Raw genomic sequence first — 24,962 nt, 5'->3', positions numbered from 1 at the left:
GGAAAAAACACATCTAACTTTATCTAATACTTTGTAACTAATATTGCCTTTAACTTCTGAGATACAGAAAAAGGCATACTAGTTTTTGATTATGAATATTTGGTGACCTCTGTCTTTCATAACTATGAATAACATAGGAGTTATGAAATACAGAGCTTTTCTATTCAGTTTGAACAAAAAAAACCTCACCTTTTCCACAAAATGATATTTTTTTATATTTTTTTATATTTTATTTTATATTCCATATATAATTTTATATTTTAGTTTATTTATATTCTATTCTCTCTCCTAATCCCTTTTTTAACATAATGGAGTGCTTATTCTGATAATTTTAAATGCTGCTCCTTTTTCACATTTTCCAGGAGTTATGCAGGATTCCAGTTATTACAGATTTACAGAATGGTTGAGGTTGGAAGTAATTGCTGAAGATCTTCCAGTCCAACCCCTCAGCTCCAACAGGGTCACTGACAATCACCTGCTCAGGGGCATGTCCAGATGACTCGAATATTTCCAAGGATAGAGACTCCACAATCTCTCTGAGTAAATTTTCTCCCCCACAGTAAAAATTGTTACTTGATGTTCAGAGGGAACTTTCTATGTCTCACGTTTGTGCCCACTGTGTCTGCTCCTGTCAGTGGATGCAAGTTAAAATTCCTGAAATTCTATCAGAATACACGAAAATGTTTTTTACTGTGAGGGTCATCAACACTGGAGAAGGTTGCCTGGAGAGACTGCAGAGATTCCATCCCCAAAGATACTCAAAACACAAATGGACACAGACTTTTGCAACCTGCTCTACCTGACCCCTTGTGAGCAGGGGAATTGAACTAAATTATTTCAGTCACTCTTTTGCAGCTTCAAGGACTCTGATTTTTTTATCAGCTGCTGTTAAACAACACTTTCACAAGAAGTTTTTTAACAATTCAGTAAATTCAATCAAGCCACCAAACACCAAAAAAGTAAGGTTTTGCACAAAAGAAGGTGTGAGAACATGAATGTTCCAGCAAATCAGAAAAGAATACCTAGGGAAAACATTTTCTCATCATGCTCTTACCAAAAATGAAATGACTACAAGATTTTCTGCTAAAGCCCCTTCCCATATCAGTTTCCTAGAACACACAGGATGCCACGTGACTTTAAACATACTCTTCAATATGAGATGGTGAAGACATTTTAAACTTTTCCTTTCAAATTTTGAAATGAGTTCAGGTTCTAGGACTTACACTGTTATCTACAAGAACTAATGAAAGTTTGATTCCTTAGGAAAGGCTCAAGGCTTTTCTCTCTAGTGCTTCACAACAACCTAGAATCTCTGCAATAAGGATTCTGAATTTTTCACAGAATGAGTAATAGCGTCAATAACAAAAACATCACGTCACAAAGCAAACAGAATTACAGAATTAATATACTCAAGTGGTTCAGTATCGAGACTCAAAGAAAATTTCATAACTGATAATAAATTTGGTGTCCAGTAACACTGTATTTGCAAACTTAATTATTGAAGCTCTTGCATAACTGATGAATAAAGGAATACAGTGTCTGTCTCAAGCACACATATCAAATCCAAGGTCCTTTTTCCCCATGAAATACTTTATAGAAAATTTTCTTTTACGTTCACAAAACAATACAAAGATAAATTAGCACAAGAAATTCTAAAGACTAGTGCAAGAGTCAAAATTATTGCCAAAATACTTCCCCGAAATTCAGGCAGCATACATAAAGTTACCATTAGGAAATTACCAGGTAAAATTTGACAGTAAAATTGAATAGGTTATACTTAAAAGCAACAGAAAGCATTACCTCTGCAGAATCTTAAATACACCACTTACTGCTTTGACTCATGGTGACAGACTTCCAGTGTTGGATCATTATAGATGAAAGCTGCCTCTAAATCATTGACTCTCACTCTGTAAATCCGGCACTGTTTACTGTTCAGCTTGATTCTGTTCAGGTTTGCAACTGTGGGAAATATTGTCAGTTCCACATAACCCTATGAAAATACAAATCAAAATCTTCTGTAAAATCTTTACCAACTAAAAAACTAGAGATATATAAAGAATTATTACTAATAGAATTTTAAAAAATGACTAGTATAAAGTTATTTTCATATTTAAATAGGAAATTAATTTGCCCTTTAGATTTTCTACATTTTATTTTTCATGCCATTTAACAGGTGAATTTTCACAGCTGTAAATGAAAAAAAAAAACAAAACAAAAAATTCAGTATGACTGACAATCATGCCTGTTTTACTGGAAAAATCTGCCTCTATTGACTAGATATTAAGTTATTAGCATCACTGTGCTGTATGTTTTGGTATCTGAACTTGAGACAAGATTTCTTAAAACCTAAGCAGAATTGTTTTAAACAGATATGTAAATGACAAAGACCCTTGGAGACTCTAGGCCTGAAATGATGAAAGTCCCTTCAAAGCCCAAGTGAACTCACATATAAGGCTGTAAGCCTATCCCTAACATCAGCTAACACTGTGTGAGCATAAATTTTGAACTTCAAATTGCTCTGTAATATTTACAATGCAGCAGTCTTCATTTAGAAATATTTTTCTAAAAGTGCTCACAATTAGAAGGTATTTTATGTGATACATCTCAAATCATATCAAGTGACAGACTTAGGAGAAGCATTACCTTAGAAAGTATAACATATGAAGTAGCTGAACAGCACAATTAGCTTATAAGTGTATTTTTTTTCCTCTAAAAGCATGAAGAAAACCCAAACACTTAATTTCTACCTCACACTTTTTTAAGAAATACTTACTACAACAGACTTTCTCTGAAAGTTTATGTTGTTGATACAAACTACCTGATGAGTTGTGCTGAAAGGAAGAAAAAAAAGAAAAAAGTAAGGTTTTGCACAAATAACAGCATTTTAAATAATATTTTAACCCTTTAATACTTTAAAAGTAAAGAACACTTTAGTTTAATAGACAGACACAAAGGATACATGTACATACAGATAAATACTGCAAATAGAATATACTTCTATAAAAATCATTAATGATTGTCTCAGTCTTTTATATGGTCTAAACCAAATAATGAGTAGAGTTACCCACAATATCAAGAAAGTCCTCCAAAAAATATATATGAAATTCACAACCACCCCCTCCAAAGAAATAAAAATATATATACCAAATATAGTATCATACCAGTAGGAACATTACTAGTAATACAGGAAAATAATTTTTGAACAGCACTTATAAAGAATTACAAATGGCAGTGTCAAGGTTTAACACTGTAGTGATGAGCAGTATCAATAATGGCATGAGCCGTAACACTTGCAATTAGAGACCAGTGGAAAGTTTACCTGGAGAGTTGACACTCATACATAATCTATGTAAGCAGGAGTTACATGTTAAAAGATAAAGTATGTGTTTTTACAATTAGCATGCCGTAAGATTTATAATTTAAAATAATGTTAATACATTAATCAAGACAGGTATTTTACACTACTCAAATGCACTTGCTTAAATTTTGTGTGTCATACTAGAAATTCTAGTAAATAAAACTGATTTAAGATGTAGGAGATAAAATAATTCCAACTTTAAAAAAACCTTTTAAGGTTTTTCTATGTATTTTCCTGTACTGTCATCTTGATAGTAGTGCATTTCATGACTAAAGATAAAACCTTGAAATAATTCAAATTCTATGGCATATCACACTTTACCTGCACATATCCTGTGCATTAAGAAGTGACATTGCTACAGATGAGATAAAGTTTGATAAAAATTCCTACAAGAGAATTACATCTAAAAACGGAATCAGACATTTCTTACATTATGTGTATATGAACGGACTGATTCTACATAGAAATACATTTGTGTAGCAGATTTATAAAGGAATCAAGGAGGAATAACAAGAAATCTATTAAAATGCACTGAAATCCGCTACTGCTTGGTAGCTTGGTTACAACCCAAATAGTCAATGTGTAAAAACGACAATTTGCTTAATAAAGCCGTTTGCTGCAAAAGCAAGCATTTTTTTTTTATCCACAAAAAAAAGCCCTTAAGTCTAAAGGCCTTTTTGACACAGCAGTACAAGGGGAACATCGTAGTCCTTTAGTACTGACACTGTGTGAAGAAACGTCCAAGGTTTGAAGAGCATAATGGAAATACCTTCGTGAGAATGAATGGTTGACAGACTTGCTCCCCATGAGTAAGTCCATTTACACATTAAAACATACATCTGCAACACGTATTTTCTGAATGCAAGCTACACCACAAGCAACAGCTCCAACCTTCTTCAGTAAAAAATTATTAATCAGCCTGCGACCTGATTCCGTGTGCATTGGTTTCAAGTATAGCAATTTAAAAAAAAATGGATACTTATAATTTATAGGGTCTTGGACTTTCAAATCCTTTGTCTCCTTTCTTCCTATTCATCCTGAACCGCAGCACTAAACACACACTGCTGACCGTCAGACTGGCATCATCATCCTCACTCAACGGGTCCTTCGTTTTTTCCCCGCGTCAGGCCGTACTTGATCACTCATCTCCTCAGCGGATGTGCGACCCCCAGCAGCCAGGAATCTTCAGCTCGAGTGAGCACCATCGTTACAGCACCACCAACAAGCAGCGTTTGTCTATAACCTTCTACGGGTGCACACGCAACCCTTCTATCCGCTGTGATCACGGAACCAGTCCAGAGGCGCTTCCTCTCCGCGGCAACTACGGAAAACAACCGGCTCAGCGGGCAGTGGCGGCGGGAGCCACGGAACCAGGACGGCCGGGCAGGCACCGGGGTCCGCGCTCCTGGGAGCGCCGGCTGGGGCTGCGCCGCCCGCTGAGAGCCGGGAAAGGTGCGGAGGGTCGGGCGGGCCGGGCGGTGGCCGGGCCCGGGGCAGGGTCGGCCCCGCGGGTCTCCCTCAGCAGCGCGCCCGCCGCGGCCCTTCCGCAGCCGCCGCCATCTTGCCGGTCACCTCCGACCCCGCGGGTGAGAGGTCACGGCCCGACTGAGCTCTGTCACTTCAGCGGGAAAAGCTTTCGGAGTTTTGCTTTCTACAGAAGGGCGGCTCAGCGGCGGCCGCAGGAGAGAAATAAAAAGAAAAAAAAAAAGGGGGGGGGGGGGAAGGAAGGAAATAACCCTCACGAATAATCCAAAAGCTGAGAGGGGCCGCGCCGTGTCTCCGTGCGCAGGCGCCGCGGCTCGCGCAGGCGCGGGCTGGGGAAGGCGGGAAGGGACGGCGGGAGCCGAAGGTGAGGCGCGAACGCGAGGCGGGAGCGCGGCACGCAGCGACCTCCGTCTGCCGCCACCGGCAGCAGCAGGGGACACGAGATAAAGTTCCTTCATAACCAAGTTTGTTATAAGTAACGTCAGATTCATCTAGTTTAGGTTAGAATAAATGCATGCATGAAAAAAATCTGATGGGAGTTTGAAAGCGTCATTTCATTTTGAATGTCTAACAAAACCAACCAGGAGCACTGAACACATGGAATGATAACAATTAATTTCAACAAACTCTTCTCGCGGCTGTAACAAAACTCTATTCACGAAATACCTAATTTCTTGTTTGTTTTACAAAGAACCCCCTATGTAAATATTATACATATATGCAAATAGAAACTTGGACCACAAATAAAAAAGTTAACAATTATGTTGTGTATTTCAACTAAGGAGCCTTCTGTGATACAACGGAAAGAATTTCCAAGGTTTTTTCATTCATATTACCATTTATCTCTGGGAGGGAACCTATTCCTATTGGGGAAGTGCAGCTGTTGGAACCAGACAGCAAACAAGGCAGTTCTTCCCAGCATTAAGCCAGTCTGGGTCTCCACAGAGCTGGTCAAACGCCACACCCCTGCACCAGCAATGTAGAAGCACAGGGCACTGACCTTGCAGCACTGGACAACAATCCACAGCTTTTATCTGTAGCCAATTCCAAGTATACACACCCTGCATCTTAAGAGTTACATTTGATTTAGGAGGAGTTTCTCTACTCTCCCCACTCATCTCTCTACAGCTGAAATGCTGGCAGTTTCAAGGTATTTCATACCTCACATGAGTCTGACAGAAAACTGCTAAGTTTAAAATATAAATCTGGAAACTATCTAATATTAAAGTGGTTTACAGATATGCAAACAATCCTTTTTAATGATTACAAAATTACCATCTCAGGCACACCACTTCACGGCGGTATCATAAAAACATCCTGTTATATTGCTCTACAGAGAACAGTATTATAATGTAAGGTTTCAAGGCACAATTTCTATGTGCAGTTATACACCATAACAAACTACAAAAATAATTGTACTACAAAGTTTTGTAGGCTCTTTTTAAAAAAGTATAAGTAGTCTTCTGTAAAGCATTAGTTTTACCTCTGCTACATTTTAATGACACTTTATAGGAAATTCATAACACAATGTCCAACTTCTCTCTCTTATATTCATGCTTCACTGCAATTAGGTTTTTTTTTTGTAACATATGTATATATGTATATAGGTATATGTGTGTGTATATATATATATAAGGCCATTCTGCTAAGTATTAAAGTGTCAGGTGCAGTCTCAATGGGGAATGATTTGTTCATGAGACTTATGAGTTCTGTGCTTTTCAAAATGTGAACACTGAATGAAAGCAATGAAACTAAGAATGGTCACTAATGGGCAGAAGACTAAAATTTTCATTTTGTTAATCAAATCAATTCAATCAATTGCATTATTATCAAGGAGGTTTAAATTTCCATTTCAGACTTATGGATAAGCAGATTAAGTGTATTCAAGAAGTAGCTTGGCTCCTGGCTTAACCAGACACAAAGGAAAAGGAAGTTGGGCAAAGGAAGGTTGGCAAAGGAAGGTGAGGCCACACCTCACCTCATTCCTTAGAGGCCACAAGTGCCCCCTCACACTCTCCTTAGCTGAGCAGAAAACACAATATGTTCAAGTAGCCTAGCTGCTTAACCTCAAGTACACTGTAAAATGATGGTTGGCAGTCTTTTCCCCAGAAGGCAGCATCAAGTAACAATCATGTTGCTATATTCAGTATCCTCAGTTCTTCAAACAATACTTCTTACGAGATGGGCCTTCTAGAATTATAAACTTTAACACCATTCAGCATTGAACAGCGAGCATATTTTGTCAGAAGAGCACCAACAGTCTGCTTCTCTGCACACAAGTCTCTAGAGAGGAAATAAAGCACATGACATTGGCATTAAGAGAGATTCTCACATAAAATGAATCTGTAAAATATTTGTAACTACAGCAATAAACTGGATTAGGATATTAGGAAAAAACCCGAACTACTGTAACTGTCACATAATGCTTTAAGTTATCTAAAGTTTAGAACATGCCTTGACATTTAAACACTAGACAAAACTAAATTACTTACTTCAGAAAAAAGAATTTTGGGTTTTAGGTAGAATTTTTATTATTACTGATCTCTAACAGAGTTTTCAATCTAGCAAAACAGTTATATTAGAGTAAATTTAGAGCCACTCATGAAGAGTTGATGCAGTTATTTCTGGATTAGCATCAATATCTGCACACATGTATCACAGCTGAACATTCTAAATAGTGCAGTAGTGTAAGTCTTAACCACCAAAGGAACAAGGGACGCAGTACAGGAAGCACTGTTGCTCTATAGTTCTAGTGTTGTAAATATAGAGACTCGTTGTAAATGTCAGGAAGTTTAGCCTTTCAATTGTCTTGCCTTAATCAAATGAGAGTTGTCATTTACTGTTTAAACCCAGTAGGATCAGCTTTTTACATACATTTAATCCAAAAAAGAGAGTTACAGATCCCAGAGATAGGTACTGTATTCATATAGAGAATCCACATTAATTTAAAATGCAAAGCATAGTAGTATCACTGAGGCAGTGATAGCTCATCAGAAACCAGCTATGCAAAAAGGGAAGAATATAATACCAATTATATTTTAATAAAAATAAATACATCCTTACTGTATATAAGGGGTAATATCCACCTCTGTCCATTTTTCCCGTATGCGAAATAAGCTGTTGAATCTTTCCTGATTGTCTTCAGGTAAGTCTTCCACTTTTAGTAGACAGATGGTCTCTGGTCTTGAACTTTTATCCACAAGAGCCAAGCCCTGTAGATCAGCATCAGAAAGGAAATGTTAAGTACTGACAAAACAATTAAACTTCCTTCCTCCTGACATATTCCATACAAATTGCTCTTTGCAGATCCAAAGCCTTCCAGAACAGCACTACTAGAGGGAAAATGAAGAAGTACCATAAAGGCACTGTTTTACAGGCAGTACTTATAATTTCCTTTATGACAAGAAGGAAGGGAGAATCCATTGGGTTCTAACATCTCTCTGCCTGCTTTGAACAAAAGGATTTCCATAGTGTTTGCTACTCTGCTGGATGTCACTGCAATCTGTTCAACAACAGCTTCAGTTTCTGTTCCAGTCACACTTACATGTAGTAATGGTACAGCTGCAGCCTTTCTTCAAACAGTGAAATGTGCCTACAGAAACCTGAATTACCATGATTCCAGACTACTGCTGCTCATAGAGGACATCATAAAGCATACTTGAACTCAAAAGCTGACAAGAACGACACAATACCAGTAATGGATAAAATATATATATGACACAAGTCAGTTACAGCCTACTCACAAAAGAATCCATACTTCTTTATGTGTTTACCTGAAGTTGATCAAGTCTTGTTGTAATCCCCTCAGGAACACTCTGTTGCCAGACTTCTTCGAACTCTGACAGATTGAATTTAACTGCATTTTGCAAAAGCATTTGTGCTATAGCTCTGCATATTTTATCTTCACACATTTCAAAGAAAATCTCCCCTGCTGAGAAGCAAAAACTAGGTTATCTTGGATTCTTGCCTTTTGATAAAAGAACAGCCTTGTATTCCCTTGTATTTCCATTCTGTTCTACAGACTTCTATACACCAAGCATTCTCTTTTTTCTTCTCCTTTGGGAAGTAATTTGACTCGGTATTAATTTAGATAAATTATGGTACCTTCTCATTCTCAAGAACAAACGATGCAGAATACAGCAGCACTGTCCCAACTACAGTATTAATTCTTATCAATAAATGTGTCTGCCCTCCATATTTTCCCCTTCCACAATGTACCATTTCTCCTACAGCTCTCATTCCTATTTCTGAATGGTTTGTATTAAAGCATTTGCTTAAACAATTAACAAAACTTTCACTTCTTCAATCACCCTTATGAGATTATGAAGGGATGAGACTTCATTTTCTCTCACACTGATTTGGCTAGAATTTTCTGAACCAAATGAGGTATAACCACTTCCTTCTATTGTTTCAGCCACCTTTCTGTAATTCAGACTTGTTCCTTGTGCAAACTTCCTAAATATATTAACACAAGAGTCTGTTGTCACTCCAGTTACTTTCCTATGTCCCTTAAGGTTGAGTGCAACTCCTATGTCAGCTGAAGGTGCGATGAAAGCCACCGTGGGGAAGAATTCAGACTGAGATTAGGGCAGTGCAGTATTATATCTGTGTGTGAGATGGAAAATCTCACAATGGAAATGACAATTAGACAATGGAAATCTAATCCATACAGCAGCAGATCTTGTGGTGTAGTTCAAGAGACCAAAGGCAGATACCGACTTCAGGCAAGCTGAATTTATGCCACTGACTGCTCAATTAATTGCTTAAATATCTGGGATCTTCTAGGGTATCTAAAGAGAGATGCCACCTAAATTTTACTAGTGATCTCTTTTTAGTCACAAAATTATGGCTTGTAGACACCTAATAAATCATTTCCAGTACCTCTGTTCACAATCATCTTGTATGGTTTAATAGCCCTTCTTTTCCTATGAAACTTCCTTTAACAATTGTACTGATTTTTAGCTCAATTTGCTCCCTCCTTATACTGGCACTGCAGCAAACATTTGGTTGGGCCATGCTTCACAAAACCTGCATTTCCTCATTAATAACTATTTCTTTTTTGCAAAGTTAAACCATGCGTGCTTTCCCAAACTTACCATCAACATATTTCCTGCCATAGCTCAAAAGAATATGCTCTATCATCTCTCTGGGAAAGAAATCAGAAATCAAGTTATTTTACTGTTTACTAGAACACTACTGAAACAGATACCATGAAGATTAAGAAACAGGTACGGAGAAAAAAAATAATTTTTTTTTATAAAAGAGAATAGATGACGAGACACATTTTTGTGGGTGAAATGAAGAAACTGGTAAAAAAAGAAGTAGAAGAGAGAACCAAAGGGGACAAATAAAATCCATCCAAAGATGGGAGCTGATTTAGCCTGTCAACCCAAAAGGTCTGTTTGACTTTCTAGTTATAACTAGCAAAGACTAAACTGTGTAAGGAAAATAAGGAATAGAGACTCCTGCAGTATCACTTTTTTCCAGTGAGGAAGAATTGTATCAGGAAGAGTGTGGCCAGCAGGACCAGGGCAGTGGCTGTTCCCCTGTACTCGGGTGAGGCCACACCTCGAGTGCTGTGTCCAGTTCTGGGCCCATCACTCCAAAAAGGACACTGAGGGGCTGGAGTGTGTCCAGAGAAAGGCAACAGAGCTGGGGAGGGGTCTAGAGCACAGATCTGATGAGGAGCAGCTGAGGGAGCTGGGGCTGCTTGGCCTGGAGAAAATGAGCCTTAGGGGAGACCTTATTCCTCTCTGCACTCTAACAGGCTTCCCAGGGAAGTGCTGGAGAAACCATCCCTGGAGGTGTTCAAAAGATGTGCAGATGTGGACTTGGCAGTGGTGGGTTAATGGCTGGACTCAATGATCTTAATGTTTTTTACCAGTCTGAACGATCCTATGATGCAAGTCAAAAATTTCTCAATTAATTACCCCTTACTAAATAATACATGCTTTTCTAAAGCTCTGTCATAAAATTATAGCCTAACTGCGGATATCTTTTTTGAGTCAAAAGCCAATTAAATGGAAAATGTCACATATTGTAAACTTAAGGCTTTTTTTGAATGGTAATTTTGAATTACACCAGAAAACATATCTCCTTCTTGCCTAGTATGCAACAGATAAACCAAACATTTTTGGCTAGCTATAGCTTCAGAACAGGTATTTCAAGATGCTCAGCAATTTACAAATTAAGCACATGCTACTTCCATCATTTACAACTCAGCAGTAATATTTCTACTATGAATCAATGGAAATACTACCAATAAACACTAAAATCAGTTTACTAACCTATCTGCCTAAAAATTCCCTTGAGTATTTTGAAACAAGAAAATGTATCATTTACATCATGATAACTAGAATCTAGATTTGCAAGACTATAATTCTAATAGACAGTTAACAAGTACTGTAATTATTAATAGTTAATAATGAATGTAGGTAATTGTAAGTACTAAAAATAATTGTTTACCTGGGTTCTAGAGATCCAAGTTCTTCAAGACAGGCACATAAAGGAACCTTACTCAAAGGCCAGGACTCTGAGTCTATTAGCTGAGTCACATGATTCAAGAGTTTCATCTCATAGTCAAAGTGTAGAATTCTCCAATATCCTGACAAACAGAGCACCAAAAAACACTATTAGAAGGAAAACATTAACACTTTAATTCTATTGCCATTAAGATACATTTACTAGAGTCTGGACATTCAGGTCACACCTTTACAACATGCAGCAGCATTGTGTCTTTTTCAGAATAAAAAGCTGAGAAAAGGAACTAAATCATAAGAACAAATGTAAAGGAGATTTAATTATCTCAACTGTTTGTAATTCTTTAGTAATTCTTTAACTGCCACAGATACAAAGACACTACAAATATCACTCCAAGATGAATCAGATGTGAGAAAAACAATATTTAGTTCAGGAACAGAACTGCATGGACAGAACTGGCTGCACTGGCTCTACAAAGCAACAGCTTAGGTCTAGAGAAGTTTACAAAAATCCAGAAATCCAGAGGATTCTAGGACTGCCATCACCTTGTGTCCTAGTGAGGGTTTGGGCATGGCCAAGTAAAGGACGAGGAGGACCTGTCCCAAGGTGAGGCACTTGCTCAAGCCTTGCCTCACATGGTAGGAAGACACTGAGATAAACCCAGTCTGGGAGGACAAAAGGACTATAAACAGGATGGGGTTACCTAAGAATCATCTATTTTTGCCTCTAGAACTACAGAAAACAGTACCCACTCATTCATGAAGAGGGTGACCAGCTAAAAAAATACTCATGCTGTGGGTGGGATACTCTGATGCCAATGTTTGCAGCAAAGGAGTTATCCTGGAAGGAGAGAGACTGGCAGTGCCTGCTCAGCTTTATCCTTCTGATCAGATTCCAAGCAGCAGAGGACATGGATCTATGGAAACAAGTTTTAGAACTTTGAAGTAACTTGTACCTTGAAAGACAAGGATATGGAATGTGCCTTATGAAAAGGAGACATATATTTTGGGGAAAATAGCAGGGTTATTTCCTCATATGTAATTATAATCTTTAGACACTAATACCTTCAATTTTGCAGGCATCTATAACCTGCAATTGGTGGAGTATTTCTTCTTCACTTGCTTGAATCAGACTTAATAAATCTTCTGTTGTATACTGCAACAAGAGAAAACAAGAAGGAAATAAAAGAGGTTATTCTTACTCCTTCTTTGCTTTAGTGGCCATACTAAATGCATTATAAGCTATAATGAAGGAAAGACTTAAGATAGATGGCTTCTTCCCAGACTCTGTATTTTCTAAGGTTTGCCACACTCTCTGAAAATTTTTCCTGTAACTTAAAACATTGTCTCAAAGGGTATTCAATATAAAAGGCAGTCTAACTACAGGAAATTCTTTGTACCAGTCATAAATAATATACCTGTATTCCCAGAATGTCAAATTAGCACAAGCAGACCTTGTAAGTCAGCAAGAACAAAAAGTGAATGCGTTCCGGATTTCCTGAAATCACATATTTAATCTGTGAGATTTCAAAGAAAAGGCAAAGCAAAAATCACTTATTACTTTTGGATAGAAGTCAGAACCTGCACTCAGTACCTCCACTGAGGGAAAGCCTCCTCCACCACGAGCTCAACAGTTACACGTTGTGTTTTGGTGTCTGCTAATCAGTTGGCACACACACAGCACACACCTAGCTGTAACACTAACACCTCCCTGCAGAACAGTTCTGTGGTGGGATGGGAAGGTGCTGTGGGATACTGTGGTGAAGACGTGGGTGGAACTGAAGTTTTCACGAGGAGTGAAGTAATTGGAAGAAATACTAGACTTCAATGCACAGGAAATAGGACATCAATTCCTTTATTCACATTAGAGCCTTTTTAATAAATTCTAATATTAAAGTTCTGTTGATTACAGCTCAAGAATATTTCCTATCAGAAAGAAAAACACTGGATTGCGTATTGGATTGAGATCTATCAGACTATGGGAACAAAAATGAAACATACCAACACTAAGTTTGGAACATCCACATGTTAAAAAAAGGTTTAATAAATACAGAAAGGCTTCCACTTTCTGCTGTGCTATTCCTATCAGAGTATGTTGAAGTATCATCAGGCCAAGCTCCCATCAGTATGTCAGTGAAGGATGACCCTATTATACAGTACTTAAAACACTGCTAGCAATTGAGAGCAAAAGTATCCCCAAATCAATACGTATGAAATTTAACACTGCCATTCAGAGGCCTTGCACAGGAGTCCTTGGCATATGCTTCTGCTTTGAGGCCAGCCCAGCAATCCCAACAGCCACTGCTCTCAGCTCTGATGCTTTTATCAGCTGCACTGCCCTTGCAAACATAAAATGGAATGAGTTGACTTGCATCATGTCCACACCAGCAACCTCCAAATAACATATTTAATATGTTTCTTATCTCTATGATCATCTGAGTATTCAGATTCACTGTAAAATTTATTCCCTGTAAAATTCAGTACTAGCCCATATATTTATAAGCTTTCCTCTAGTTTGCTAAATCACAACACTATGCAACAGGTTCCCTACAGTGCCATAGATCTTTATGGCTGTTTTTCTGGGGTTCTCTGTATATAATACAGTCCTGAAAATCATGAGATTACAGTAAACAACCAAAATAATTTAATTGGTTTTCAAACAGATTAAAGGTGGCCTATTAGTTCCCAGCACACGACAAATGTTAAGTGTAGCAAACAAAACAATGGAAGTCATTACTACAGACATTGTTTGGGATTTGAGTGAGAATCAGTCCCATAGGAAAGAGCTTTCAGATTCATTTAAGAGTTCCACCAGAGGCAAGGTTAAGCCTTGTCTACATTTATCAGATGTATCTAGTTGTTACCCAGTAATCTCACAGAGGAAATACATTCTCCTTCAAAATTAAATGGTGATCAATCCTCAGATCGGGCATTAACATTTCAGAGACACTGACATCCTTTTAATAATACTCAATATTACAAATAAATATTGTTTCATATGACTTTCTTGTGTTGTTAGCCTTTGACAATTTAAGCCCTTTAACCTTTGCCATCCCTTATTTTGCTGTATGTTCTTCTATGCCTCGATCAGCATAGGTAGGCAATTCTGATTAGTTCTGTAACTAATCAGAAATCAGCCTGTTAATCATCCAAGAAGAGAGAGGCATGATGGCTCTCCAGAGAAAAGTAACATCTGTGTTTGCACATCCAAACACATGCAGATGATTTGTTGGTGTCAGCTTCAATCAAGCCTCAGAATAAAATACTTGAGAGCAACTACTTTTTGCTTTTAAAGTCAAAAGCAAACTGACAAAACCCCAGAATTTTTACCAGCCTTTTATCTGAGATCATAGGCTACACAGTCTGGGTCTCTCCATTACTCTTTAGGTTCCAAACTGAATTTCCCAGAGACATGGTAAGACAGCAGGACAGGATTTTATTTGTGTTTTCCCTTCTTTTAGTGTGTCTTATTCTATGCCTTATACATAATCCCTGTTACTCTCTTCAACTCCCTTCTTCTTGTCATCACCAATTACTGATTGGCAAGCGACTTGCCAATCCAAAAAACTTCCCACAGGAAAAGGGAAATGCCCAGCCTCCTTCCATGTCCTTCATTTTCCTCTTTTAACTAATAAAAAGGTTGCTTACCTGTAATCATTGGAAGTACTAACACCAACCAAATTGTTTAGAATAGAAGGGTTAAAAAATTAACTCAAAGAAGCATTGTGAATCATGTGAGGAAATGGATTTTTCTCCTTAAGGATGTATCTTCACTTTAATTTACTCATTACCAATTACAAGAAAGCAACTTACTCAGTTGATTTACCTTTGAAAATGTTGAAGTCTGATCTTTCCGACTGTCAGGCCCTTCATATGGATCTTCCATTAAAAGCTTCCTCAATTTCTTCAGTTTTGGTCGACATCTCCTTAATTCCCAATAGTTCTTGGAGAAACCAGCAATCTACAAGAGAAAACAGAGACTCTAAACATTTTAACGTAGCATCTGGATTCAAAGCTGCTTACCAAGAATTATCAGCAAGCAGTGTTAATCTAGTCACTGAAAACAAGGAACTCTTAACAGGGTAATTAAAGACAAAACAATCCGCAATGTTTTCAATAAAAAAAAATTACTACAGACAATGAAGAATAAAAATCTACTGTTGACTGATAAAAAAATGTTTGTAGTGCATAAGACAAAGGTAACAACTCAACTCTTCATGCAAATGACAGAAAATCACCACAGGATGTATTTCTGCACACTTTTTCTCAAAACTGCTTTTTGCCTTAACTTATTATATTACTGCCATAAAAGCCCTCCTGTATTAACCTGTGTCTATCTTCCCCACTTCTCCCCAGGCTTGGGATCTACTTCATGGTCTTTTTCTACCTTAATGAATCATCATAGCCCTAAGCTCAAGCAAAGCAGACATTAACAAGGACAGAAACCTACACTTGCACATAACTGACAAGATGTCTCTGCTTCTTACCCTGAGTCAACACACAAATGAAGAGTGCAACAGAAGCTTGGCTGTTCTTGATTCAACAACACTGACTTACCAAAGCTTTACTTTCAGAGTAATCCTGAGGTGTTTCATGGGGTACAGCCTTGACTTCCTGCAAGACTCTTTGAAGAGGACAGACCACTGGAGGCCTTTCAGCATAATTTCTGCTATTTACCAAACTGACAGAAATAGGAACAGAATTGCAGAGGCAGAACAGGCTCCAGCTTGGTGACTCCTAACCTAGTCACTAGTCCCATGTTAAAACAGCTTCCACAAAAAAGCCTCTAGACAGTACTTTAAAATACTCTAAGTGCTTTACTGGAATACTTGGGGTATTTTAGAAGTCCCCCATTAAAGAAAAAAAAACAAACAACTAAAACTTTAAAATAATATTCCATTTAAATCAACTGTAAGAAAACCACCTATATACAGAAGAAATTGTATACAAATACTAATACATAGAAATAAACAGCAATTTCCTGATAAACTTCCAAGATTCATGTCAATTAGGATATATTTAAGTGCTAGGCTTTTTTCCTGCTAAGTTGTTTTCTGAGCAATTTGGTAATAAGAATTACCAAATTGCTCAGAAAACATTACTCTGCATAGAAAAGAAAATAAATAATTCTAATACTCCAAAGCTCATAACCTGAGCTGAGCTGTGTGAAGTGAATGAAATGGCAGACCCTTTGGCTGTATCAGCCATGCAAGTGACACAAAGATCAGCACCAAGACTAAAAGTCAAGGGCAGTGAAGCCCCACAGTACTGAGTACACATATTATCTTTTGCTGTGTTTCACAATTTGCAGTGTCAATGAACCATCTAACATTTTTGAAATAATTTTGAAAGCTCTTATAAATAAAACTTTTTAAATAGTTCCTAAGCAAATCACATTTCTATGATGTGTAACTTCACAGGAATAGTGAAATTATTTAATGTAGCAAAAAATAAGTATATGGAAGAATATTACTTTCTCATTAATCTACTTCAGCTTGAAATAACTTTTTACATTAGCTCATTAGACCTTATGGAAGAACTGATGTTGAAGTAGGATTATTCCTCAATGATGCCATTATGTCCATTACAGCAAATAATTAATTAATAATATTTGCCTAGCTATTTTTAATAGAATTTTATTAACTATGCCTCAGGAGGGCAGAGAATAATGAATTCTTAAACTCTAAACTCTTTTAGAATTTTTTAATTCTTAAACTCTTTTAGAGGACTCTAAAATCATTCACTCGGACAAATGTTTTGATATGCTAATTGAAAGAGCCACCTTCAAATACATTTCTATATTTAAAAAATAGTATCCAGACACAAAGTGGTAAAATCTCCCTTTTGGGGAAAGCACTCCTAAAAATCAACCTGTAAATAGCTTACTTTAAAAATAGCTGCTAACACTGAGAAATTATATTTTCTTTGTAAGCTTTTAATACTTACCACAAGTAATTATATGCACTGAAAATAAACCGCAGTTTTAACTTCTCAAAAACAATAATAACCATCCATTATGGAGAAAGTTCAGTTGCCTGAAGAAGGAATTTTGGACACCCTAAGGCATAGCACAGCCTTGTGTAAAAAACACATTTATAAAGATATCCTCCAGGTCAATACACAAAGAAGCAACAGGAGACTCATCCTTCCTCCAGTGGCAGACTGCAGCAGCAGTTAAGCAATACCACAGGGCACCTAAAATGGCATCAGAAGCCTATATTTAGGCAACTGAATCCCAGCTGGGTTTCGTATATGCATCTTGGACAAAATACAAGAAATCAGAGAATAAGAAAGCAGAGAATTAAAGCAAACAAATGAAAGCCCTGAAAGACATACCTGTGAATGAATAATATTACAAGATGCCGGATCTGCATTCAGCTCCTCTGGAGTTTTGCAACCAGGAACAAACAGCAGCATATTTGAGGTATCTGCTATTTTCATGTCATAAGTTTTATCTTTGCTGCACAACACTGCATGTTCATCCTTTTCACCACGGACTACTAGGCTGGAAAAAAAATACAGCATGGAAATACTGATGTATTTTTACCTGTTTCAGGATGAACACTTACTAAATTTGTCTGATATTTTCTCACATTTATACATCTGTAAAGAAATTACAAACTGCAGTTCTGTTTGGTAGCAGCAGTCACAGTTCAACAAAATATAAAGATGCAAATGTCAATTAATTGACAATGTTTTTCCCTCTCGTTTTAGTGTGGGAAAACTCAAAAGACAAGCAGTCAAAGTTTGCATGCAGAACACAGTTGAATGCCTATAGTCATACACCGATTTTCTCAACTCCCCTAAAACATTAAGTGATGATTAATGCATTAACTAGTTCACTAATCTTAGAAATTAGATTACAACTAGAGTTTTCTGTAATGAGGACTGAAGCTGGCCCACTGTGAAACAAGAAAGCAAACAGAAATTGCGTCTGTTGTGCAGAGCCCTTAAGATAATGAATATCTATTTTCTTGCAAGTAATTCCAAGCAGGAAAGAAAATAATTTTCTAGAACAATTCTGGTCAAAGAGAAAATGTAAACCACCCTCTCCAGCTCACATGCTTAATTAAGTAAAGCTTCTGGGTGAGGATGTGATAATACCAAAACGGGATGACAGGGGAACATTCAGTTCCTCTCAGGCTACATACTAATACACACTAATGTAAATGCTCAGATTCAATTTAATTAAACTGCTCCTCTTGTTTCCCAAAGCCTGCATGCATGAACAAAGCTCAACTGTGCCCCGAAGGATCAACATTATTCAGGCCTCTAACAGATAATACGATATCAGTATTGCATTGATAGGAATGGGTTACTAACATATATCTTAGAGAACTACCTTCTTGAGAAGGACATCTCATTTCCTATCATTTGAAGTATTTTCCTTATGGAAAACTGGCATTACAGTAAAGGAAGAAATTTAAAACAGTATCAAAGCCTTATCTAGAACCTGGTCTTGGTCCAGAGTCCAGTGTCACCTAAGCATCCCACCGTATGCCCACGCTAATACTGCAGATCCTTCCCTGCCACTCTGTCTGTCATGTAGGCACCCTGCCATCCATCAGACCTCGAGAGTTCGAACAGGAAAATCTCAAACTCAGCAGGATTCTTTTAGAAACATAATCTCTTTTCTAAATCTATTATTTCTGAAATCTCTTTTCTAAACCTGTATTTCTGATCACGGAATCACAGAATATCCCGAGTTGCACGGGACCCACAGGGACCATCGAGTCCAGCTCCTGGCCGGGCACAGGGCTGCTCAAAGAATCACACCATGAGCCCGAGAGCGCTGTCCAATCGCTTCTTGCGGCAGGCTTGGAGCTGCGACCGCTTTTTGGGGAGCCTATTCCTGCATCTCCCGAGTTCTGTTTGTAAGTCTCCACAGCAGGAAGTTTTCCATAAAAACTAATAAACAGACAAACAAAACAACAAGAAAACACAACAACAAAAAAAAAACACCCAACCAAACATAGCATGGTTCTTATAAATGTAAAAAGTTTTTAGTCTCCAGTGTAACTGAGACAGGTTTAAGGGACTTCAGGGCAGTTATACAAACAGCATCAGAACACGGCGTGGAGGAAGCCGAGTCTACGGGACATGCCCGCGGCGCGAACCGCGGCGGCCCCGGCCCCGCGCCCGCCGTACCTGCGCCCCGCCTCCAGCTCGGCGCAGAGCCCCGGCTCCAGCTGCAGCAGGCAGCACTCGCCACCGCCGGCCTGCGGGCCGAAGGTGAGGCACTGCACGGCCGGCAGCAGCTCCGCCGGGTTCAGCTTGGCCGTCTGCAGCGTGGCGTCCACCTCGGCACGGCTCCGCATGGCAGCCCCAGCCCTCTCCGCGCTCCGCGCCACGGCCTCCATCCTCGCCCCGGCCCGCTCCGAGCTCCGCGCCACAGCCTCCAACCCCGCCCCGGCCCGCTCCGAGCTCCGCGCCACGGCCTCCAACCCCGCCCCGGCCCGCTCCGAGCTCCGCGCCACGAACTCCAACCCCGCCCCGGCCCGCCCAGCGGGGAGGCGGCGGCGCCGCGCACAGCCTCCGTTGATTCCGCGGTTGACGGACGGACGGGCGGAGCGATGGCGGGGCGGGCGGGAACGGCTCGGGGTTGTACCGAGGGGAATCGCTTTCCTTTGCTCTTCCACCGGGTCTAATATGGGACAGACTTCCCGATTTCTGTCCGGCTGTACAGGAGCCGGGCCATGCTGCAGTAAAATCTCTCGTTATGACAGAAATGCAGTAAAAATACACAAAATGCGCAAAAATAAAATGACAAAACATTGCAAAACTAGGCCCAATATGGAAGTCAGCGCCCAGCTCTGAGGCAACATAAAATCATAGACCTGTTTAGGAAGGAAAAGGCTTCCAAGAAATGCCACACCAATGTATCTTTTAAACAACTCCAGGGGTGGTGATTCCACCTCTTCCCAGGGCAGCCTGTTCCAGTGCCATCTTTTCTGTGAAGACACTTTTCCCAATATCCAATCTAAACCTCTGCTAGTGCAACATGAGCCCACTTCCTCTCATCTTGTTATTTTTTAGCTGGGAGAATTCCTGCCTGGCTACAGCTTCCTTTCAGAGTGGTGGGGAGCAGTAAGGTCTGCCCTGAACCTCCTTTTTTTTCAGGCTAAGCAGCCCCTGCTCCCTCAGCTGCTCCTCACCAGACCTGTGTTCCTGACCCTTCCCCAGCTCCATTGCCCTTCTCTGGACACACTCCAGCCCCTCAGTGTCCTCTTTGGAGAGAGGGACCCAGAACTGGACACAGCACTCGAGATGCTGAGCACAGGGGGTCAATCCCTGCCCTGCTCCTGCTGGCCACACTGTTCCTGATCCAGGCCAGGATGCCATTGGCCTTCTTGGCCAGCTGGGCACACACTGCCTCATGTTCAGCCACTGTTGACCAGCGCATTTTCCACCTGACAGCTTTCCAGCCACACTGCCCCAAGCCTGCAGCAGTGCTGTGCCGCTCTCAAAGTTTTTCCTCAACACCAGAGCGTGACAACAAGTGAGGAGGGGGGGAAATTGAATGTCCAAGCCACAGTGGGTATGAAAGCACTGCTGAGGCAGCTGCCACCCACTGGCATCACACCCCAGGTCCTTCTGGGGACAGTCTGACCGAGGGCAGCTACCTGCAGGTTCTCATCCACACATGACCCCTTAGGTTGCACAGCCTCCACAGGGAGGCTTGTCTCCCCGTGACTCAGGGCTCAGCTCAGGTTCTTGCTGTGGCCTGATGGGGCTACATCTGCCAGAGGAAGCTGTGAGGATGTGCTTGAGTAAAGCCATGACACAAATGAGCGGAAACCACAGGCATGCATGATTACTGCAATGGAAATAGGCTGCAGCTCAGAGATTCAAGGGTAAGTCTATTGGTGTCCTTAAACCATAAGAAGAAAACAGAAGCAGAGGATTAGAAGACAGCAGCGAAGCAGCAGTGGGAGTCAGACTTCTGCAAGGAGCAGCACAGGACGCCTCTTCTCTTCCTTGTCCAGGACAACTGGCTCCTCAGACACTCACTGATTTATGCTGCAGGGCATATTAACACTCAGCCTGGTAGTGTGTTAGCCCTAGCTGCCTGCTGTGTGCATCAGCTAACAAACTTTTTATTCTGCGTAATTAAAAAAAGTTCTGGTATAGCCAGGAAACTGAATCCAAGGCATGGCTTTGTGGAGTTTATATCTTAAGAGATCTGCTATGTAAATAAACTCAATAGGAATTAAATCACTAGATGTTATTCAGGAGTTGGCATTGATCTGTGGTCTGGAACATTTGTAGCAGTTATTAATCTTTCTAATCAGTTTTGTTTATCCTAATAGTTCTGGTTGAAGATGCTTTATATATTTTATATATATATATATTATATCTATTATATATGTATTTCAGAACTTAAATGATATCCTTGTACCATCTTTCTCTGCCTGTCCCTCGTTTACCCCTCTGGAAATTGCTGTTCAAGGTCAAACAAATTTGGTAGGTAAATTTCCTGCAATTTTGGTAGAAATCAGTGGCTAGATAATATATTGAGGCCCCTACTTGGGGGAATGCTGCTCTAATCCATTCTAAGAGGCAGAGGTCAACTGGCCTATCTCCAAACATGTGGACACAAATCTATAGAGATGTCCCATTTCTCAAGAAATAACTGGTATTATGCATCTGTTTTTACTGAGATTGCTTTAGAGCAGTGACCTGACAAAAACAGGCTTGTCTAGGAACTCATTAATTTGGTTTCTTGAAACATGGATAAATTCTTTAATGAATTTGAATTGCAGAGAAAATGAGATTATGAACTATCAACATTGCTGTCAATTTATAAGGAAATGCATGCTATGGCAAGGGAGCTTGGTAGGATCCTGAAATTATTTTATATTGATGCTGTGGGGTTATTTATTTGCTTTGGAGCTGCTATAGCATAAATGAGTTCTGTTTTCAGTTTGAGCTGGTCTGGTGGGCTGAAACTGTCAGGGTTCAGGAGCATGTAACATCATGGCACAAGCAGAGGTGAAACACACCTGTAGGAGAACGGAAACAAGAGTTGAGGAAGCAGTAAATTCAGCTATCCTGATTTAACTTATCACCATCTGCTATCCATCCACCCAGGTGCCCATTGGAAGCTTTAAGTGGCTGCTATGAGTGTGCAGCTGTGAGTGTGAGGTATAAGGTGTACACCTGTCAGCATAGGGGAGAAGTAAACTGAACTGCTAAATAGCCTCTGTATCCTCAGCTGCATTGGGGATGGGGGCAGGAATGAAGTCAAGCCTCAAGCAAGATAAGCTTTGACATAGTTTTTCAACTGACAAATGTTAATGGAAATTAGTCTTAATGGAATGTGGTTGATGATTATTGAGTGAAGTTGGCAAACGAGAAAAGGACCATTGAAGACTGTTATAGTCTTGCCTTTGAATTGGCCCTGTATAATCTTTCCCAGGACTCAAACATCGGGGATGTGAACCATTAAATAAATGTAAGGCATCTGTGACAAAGCAAATAAAAGAAATAATTCCGAAGATCCACAACTGAAACACAGAATGATGAAGCAGGAGATAACAGTGCATGTTATCACTGTCAGGCTGTAGTCACTAGGTAGCATCTTAGGAGGATGACTTCACACATACGAGAGCAACTCAAGTGCTTGGGAGCTCTACAGTAATGCAGTGAGAAAATAGGGCTACATGAAATGGGGTGTTCAAATGACAAAGATGTACACACTAGAAATTTGCAGATGTGCTTCAAAATACAACAGAGGTAGCTGAGAAAATAATAAAAAAAATATAAAGCCAGCACTGGAAAAACTGGCACAGTGCCAAAGTTGAATATACCAACACATTATCAGCTCAGTGATAATTACACGATTCACAGTTACAGTTCTTGGAAATTATTCCACAAGAGAGATTCCTTTTGATTAAAGCTTCATAAAACCTAGTTCAAGGATTTCTTTTTTTTCAACTGGAACGCCATCTGCAATATTTAAAATTAGCATGTGTGTTACATTTTCACTAATTAAATGACAGTTTCTCATTATCTAGAAATACCTGCCGTAGGATGTGCTCATTGTGTTTCACTACAGAAGGTGAACACTGAAGCTCTGGGTGTGACTGGGGTTACAGCTCTGAATGCTGTTTAAGCATGTCACAGACTCCCATGAGACACTGGCAATGACAAAATTACTACAATGTCTACAATGAATGTGTTACATTTCCTTCTCAGGAAAGCAAGAAAGACAAAAGACCAAACAGAAAATACCATTATGCTATTGTGTAAATGCATGGTGCACACCTACCCTGAATGATGATTGTCTAGTCTGTCTTAAATATAAGAACTAGGGATTACTGATGAAAAGAACAGAAAGTACAGGATAACAGAAGAGAATAAATTTCTATGCAACACATTGCAAAACCTGGGAGATGTGGTGAAAGTCAAAATGACTGTGACCCACATTAAATAAGTTCATAAAGATGTGCTTGTCTCTGTTAATCACAATATTCAGGTTTTAGTCATAACTCAGGATCCTAAATAAATTCAGATCCCCTAAATCACCAGAGTACACACTCTTCTGCTCTCCATTGAAAGAGATTGTATCATAAAGTATGTTATTGAGACACACTTTAATTATTTAACTGTTTTTTTTTTTTTTGTAGTGAAATGTAAAATAAAAAAACAGTGGTTTGCATATTCTGTGTTGACCTTGGTTCATCTGTATTACTGTTCCCCAGTAAAACCATCATACCTGATGATGTCAGCCAGAAAAGCACCACAAAGCAGGAGCTAATGAGTCCAAGACTCAAACAGGGAGAATTTCAGCCAATTAGTAGAATAACCAGATAGTTCATTGCTACCTCAGACATGATGTCTTGTCAGTCTTAACAGGCCACTAGAGAGATGCAAAACACTTATATTCAAATTAGGAGAAAATAAACAGCTGTAACCAAACCTAAATATTCGTGTAAACCACACAATAGCTTGGAATATCTCCATGACATAAATTGGCTCTGACCTGGAAATACTGAAGAAGAAAAACTCAACCACAGAACTGGAAAGCATATGCCAAATAGTCAGAGCTCAAACACAATCAAGACAATTCAGAAATGACTTTGAGAATTTCACCACACACCATTGTGACAAGCAAGAACCCAGGTGCCCAATGCTTATGAGATAACTAGCAATTAGAGAGCTCTTTTGTTGCTATGTTATTTCTTTGCAGGGACTGTATATGTAATTGCAAACAAAGGCAGAAGATCCATCATGCAACACTGATTTCAGGATAAGGTGGGGTAAACATGAGCAAGGTGGTATCCAGCCTACGTTCAGAGCTTCTCTCAGTCTCAGCCAGTCAGCCAGAATATTCATTGCTTTACAGCAGGTCCTCACAATGTAAACACTGGTGCAAAGGGTGAGGGAAGGTGCTGCGATGTCTCTTCACACTGGGATGAAAGAGCAAGCTGTTTTTTCCCAGAATGTAATAATGTAATAATTCAAATTTAGAATATAAGTCAAGAAACCATGTTAGTTCATGCATGAGTATATCATTAAAATCTTCTGCTCCCCGTGGATAATTTTCTGGGTAGATCTCCGCAGTGCTTCTACCACAGCAAAGTCTGTAATTCATACCCAGATGATTTTGCTAGTTGGGAAAATTAACAGCAATACTT

The 24,962-nt window shown here is 39.4% G+C and overlaps 2 protein-coding genes across 3 annotated transcripts in view; both read right to left on the bottom strand.

Annotated features, from left to right (window-relative positions):
• Positions 1-4,540, bottom strand: part of TAF2 (TATA-box binding protein associated factor 2) — a 56,297-nt gene extending 51,757 nt beyond the window's left edge. The window contains exons 1-3 of the mRNA XM_086899973.1: positions 4,342-4,540; positions 2,774-2,828; positions 1,830-1,990 (exon numbers count right to left, since the gene is read on the bottom strand). Coding sequence (XP_086756099.1) covers positions 1,830-1,990; positions 2,774-2,828; positions 4,342-4,394 — 269 coding nt within the window. The 5' untranslated portion in view covers positions 4,395-4,540. The remainder of the gene's footprint in view (positions 1-1,829; positions 1,991-2,773; positions 2,829-4,341) is intronic.
• Positions 4,541-5,373: 833 nt separating this feature from the next.
• DSCC1 (DNA replication and sister chromatid cohesion 1) lies at positions 5,374-23,975 on the bottom strand. Of its 2 annotated transcripts, none has more exons than XM_086879630.1 (9): positions 19,471-23,975; positions 17,659-17,827; positions 15,149-15,283; positions 12,388-12,478; positions 11,309-11,447; positions 9,940-9,989; positions 8,617-8,774; positions 7,907-8,055; positions 5,374-7,126 (listed from the first exon to the last, which is right to left on the bottom strand). In XM_086879630.1, exons 1-9 carry the CDS (start codon positions 19,680-19,682, stop codon positions 7,018-7,020), a joined length of 1,212 nt encoding a protein of 403 aa, XP_086735756.1. In that variant the 5' UTR covers positions 19,683-23,975; the 3' UTR covers positions 5,374-7,017. The 2 variants fall into 2 exon arrangements, with proteins under 2 accessions (XP_086735756.1, XP_086735759.1); XM_086879633.1 differs by having other exon boundaries at positions 8,617-8,771.
• Positions 23,976-24,962: the final 987 nt, after the last annotated feature.

This window comes from Cyanistes caeruleus, chromosome 1 (assembly GCF_971803275.1).
Source record: "Cyanistes caeruleus chromosome 1, bCyaCae1.hap1.1, whole genome shotgun sequence".
Taxonomy (NCBI): domain Eukaryota; kingdom Metazoa; phylum Chordata; class Aves; order Passeriformes; family Paridae; genus Cyanistes; species Cyanistes caeruleus.
Note: the sequence above shows the minus strand (reverse complement) of the source record. Positions and strands in the feature narration are given on the sequence as shown.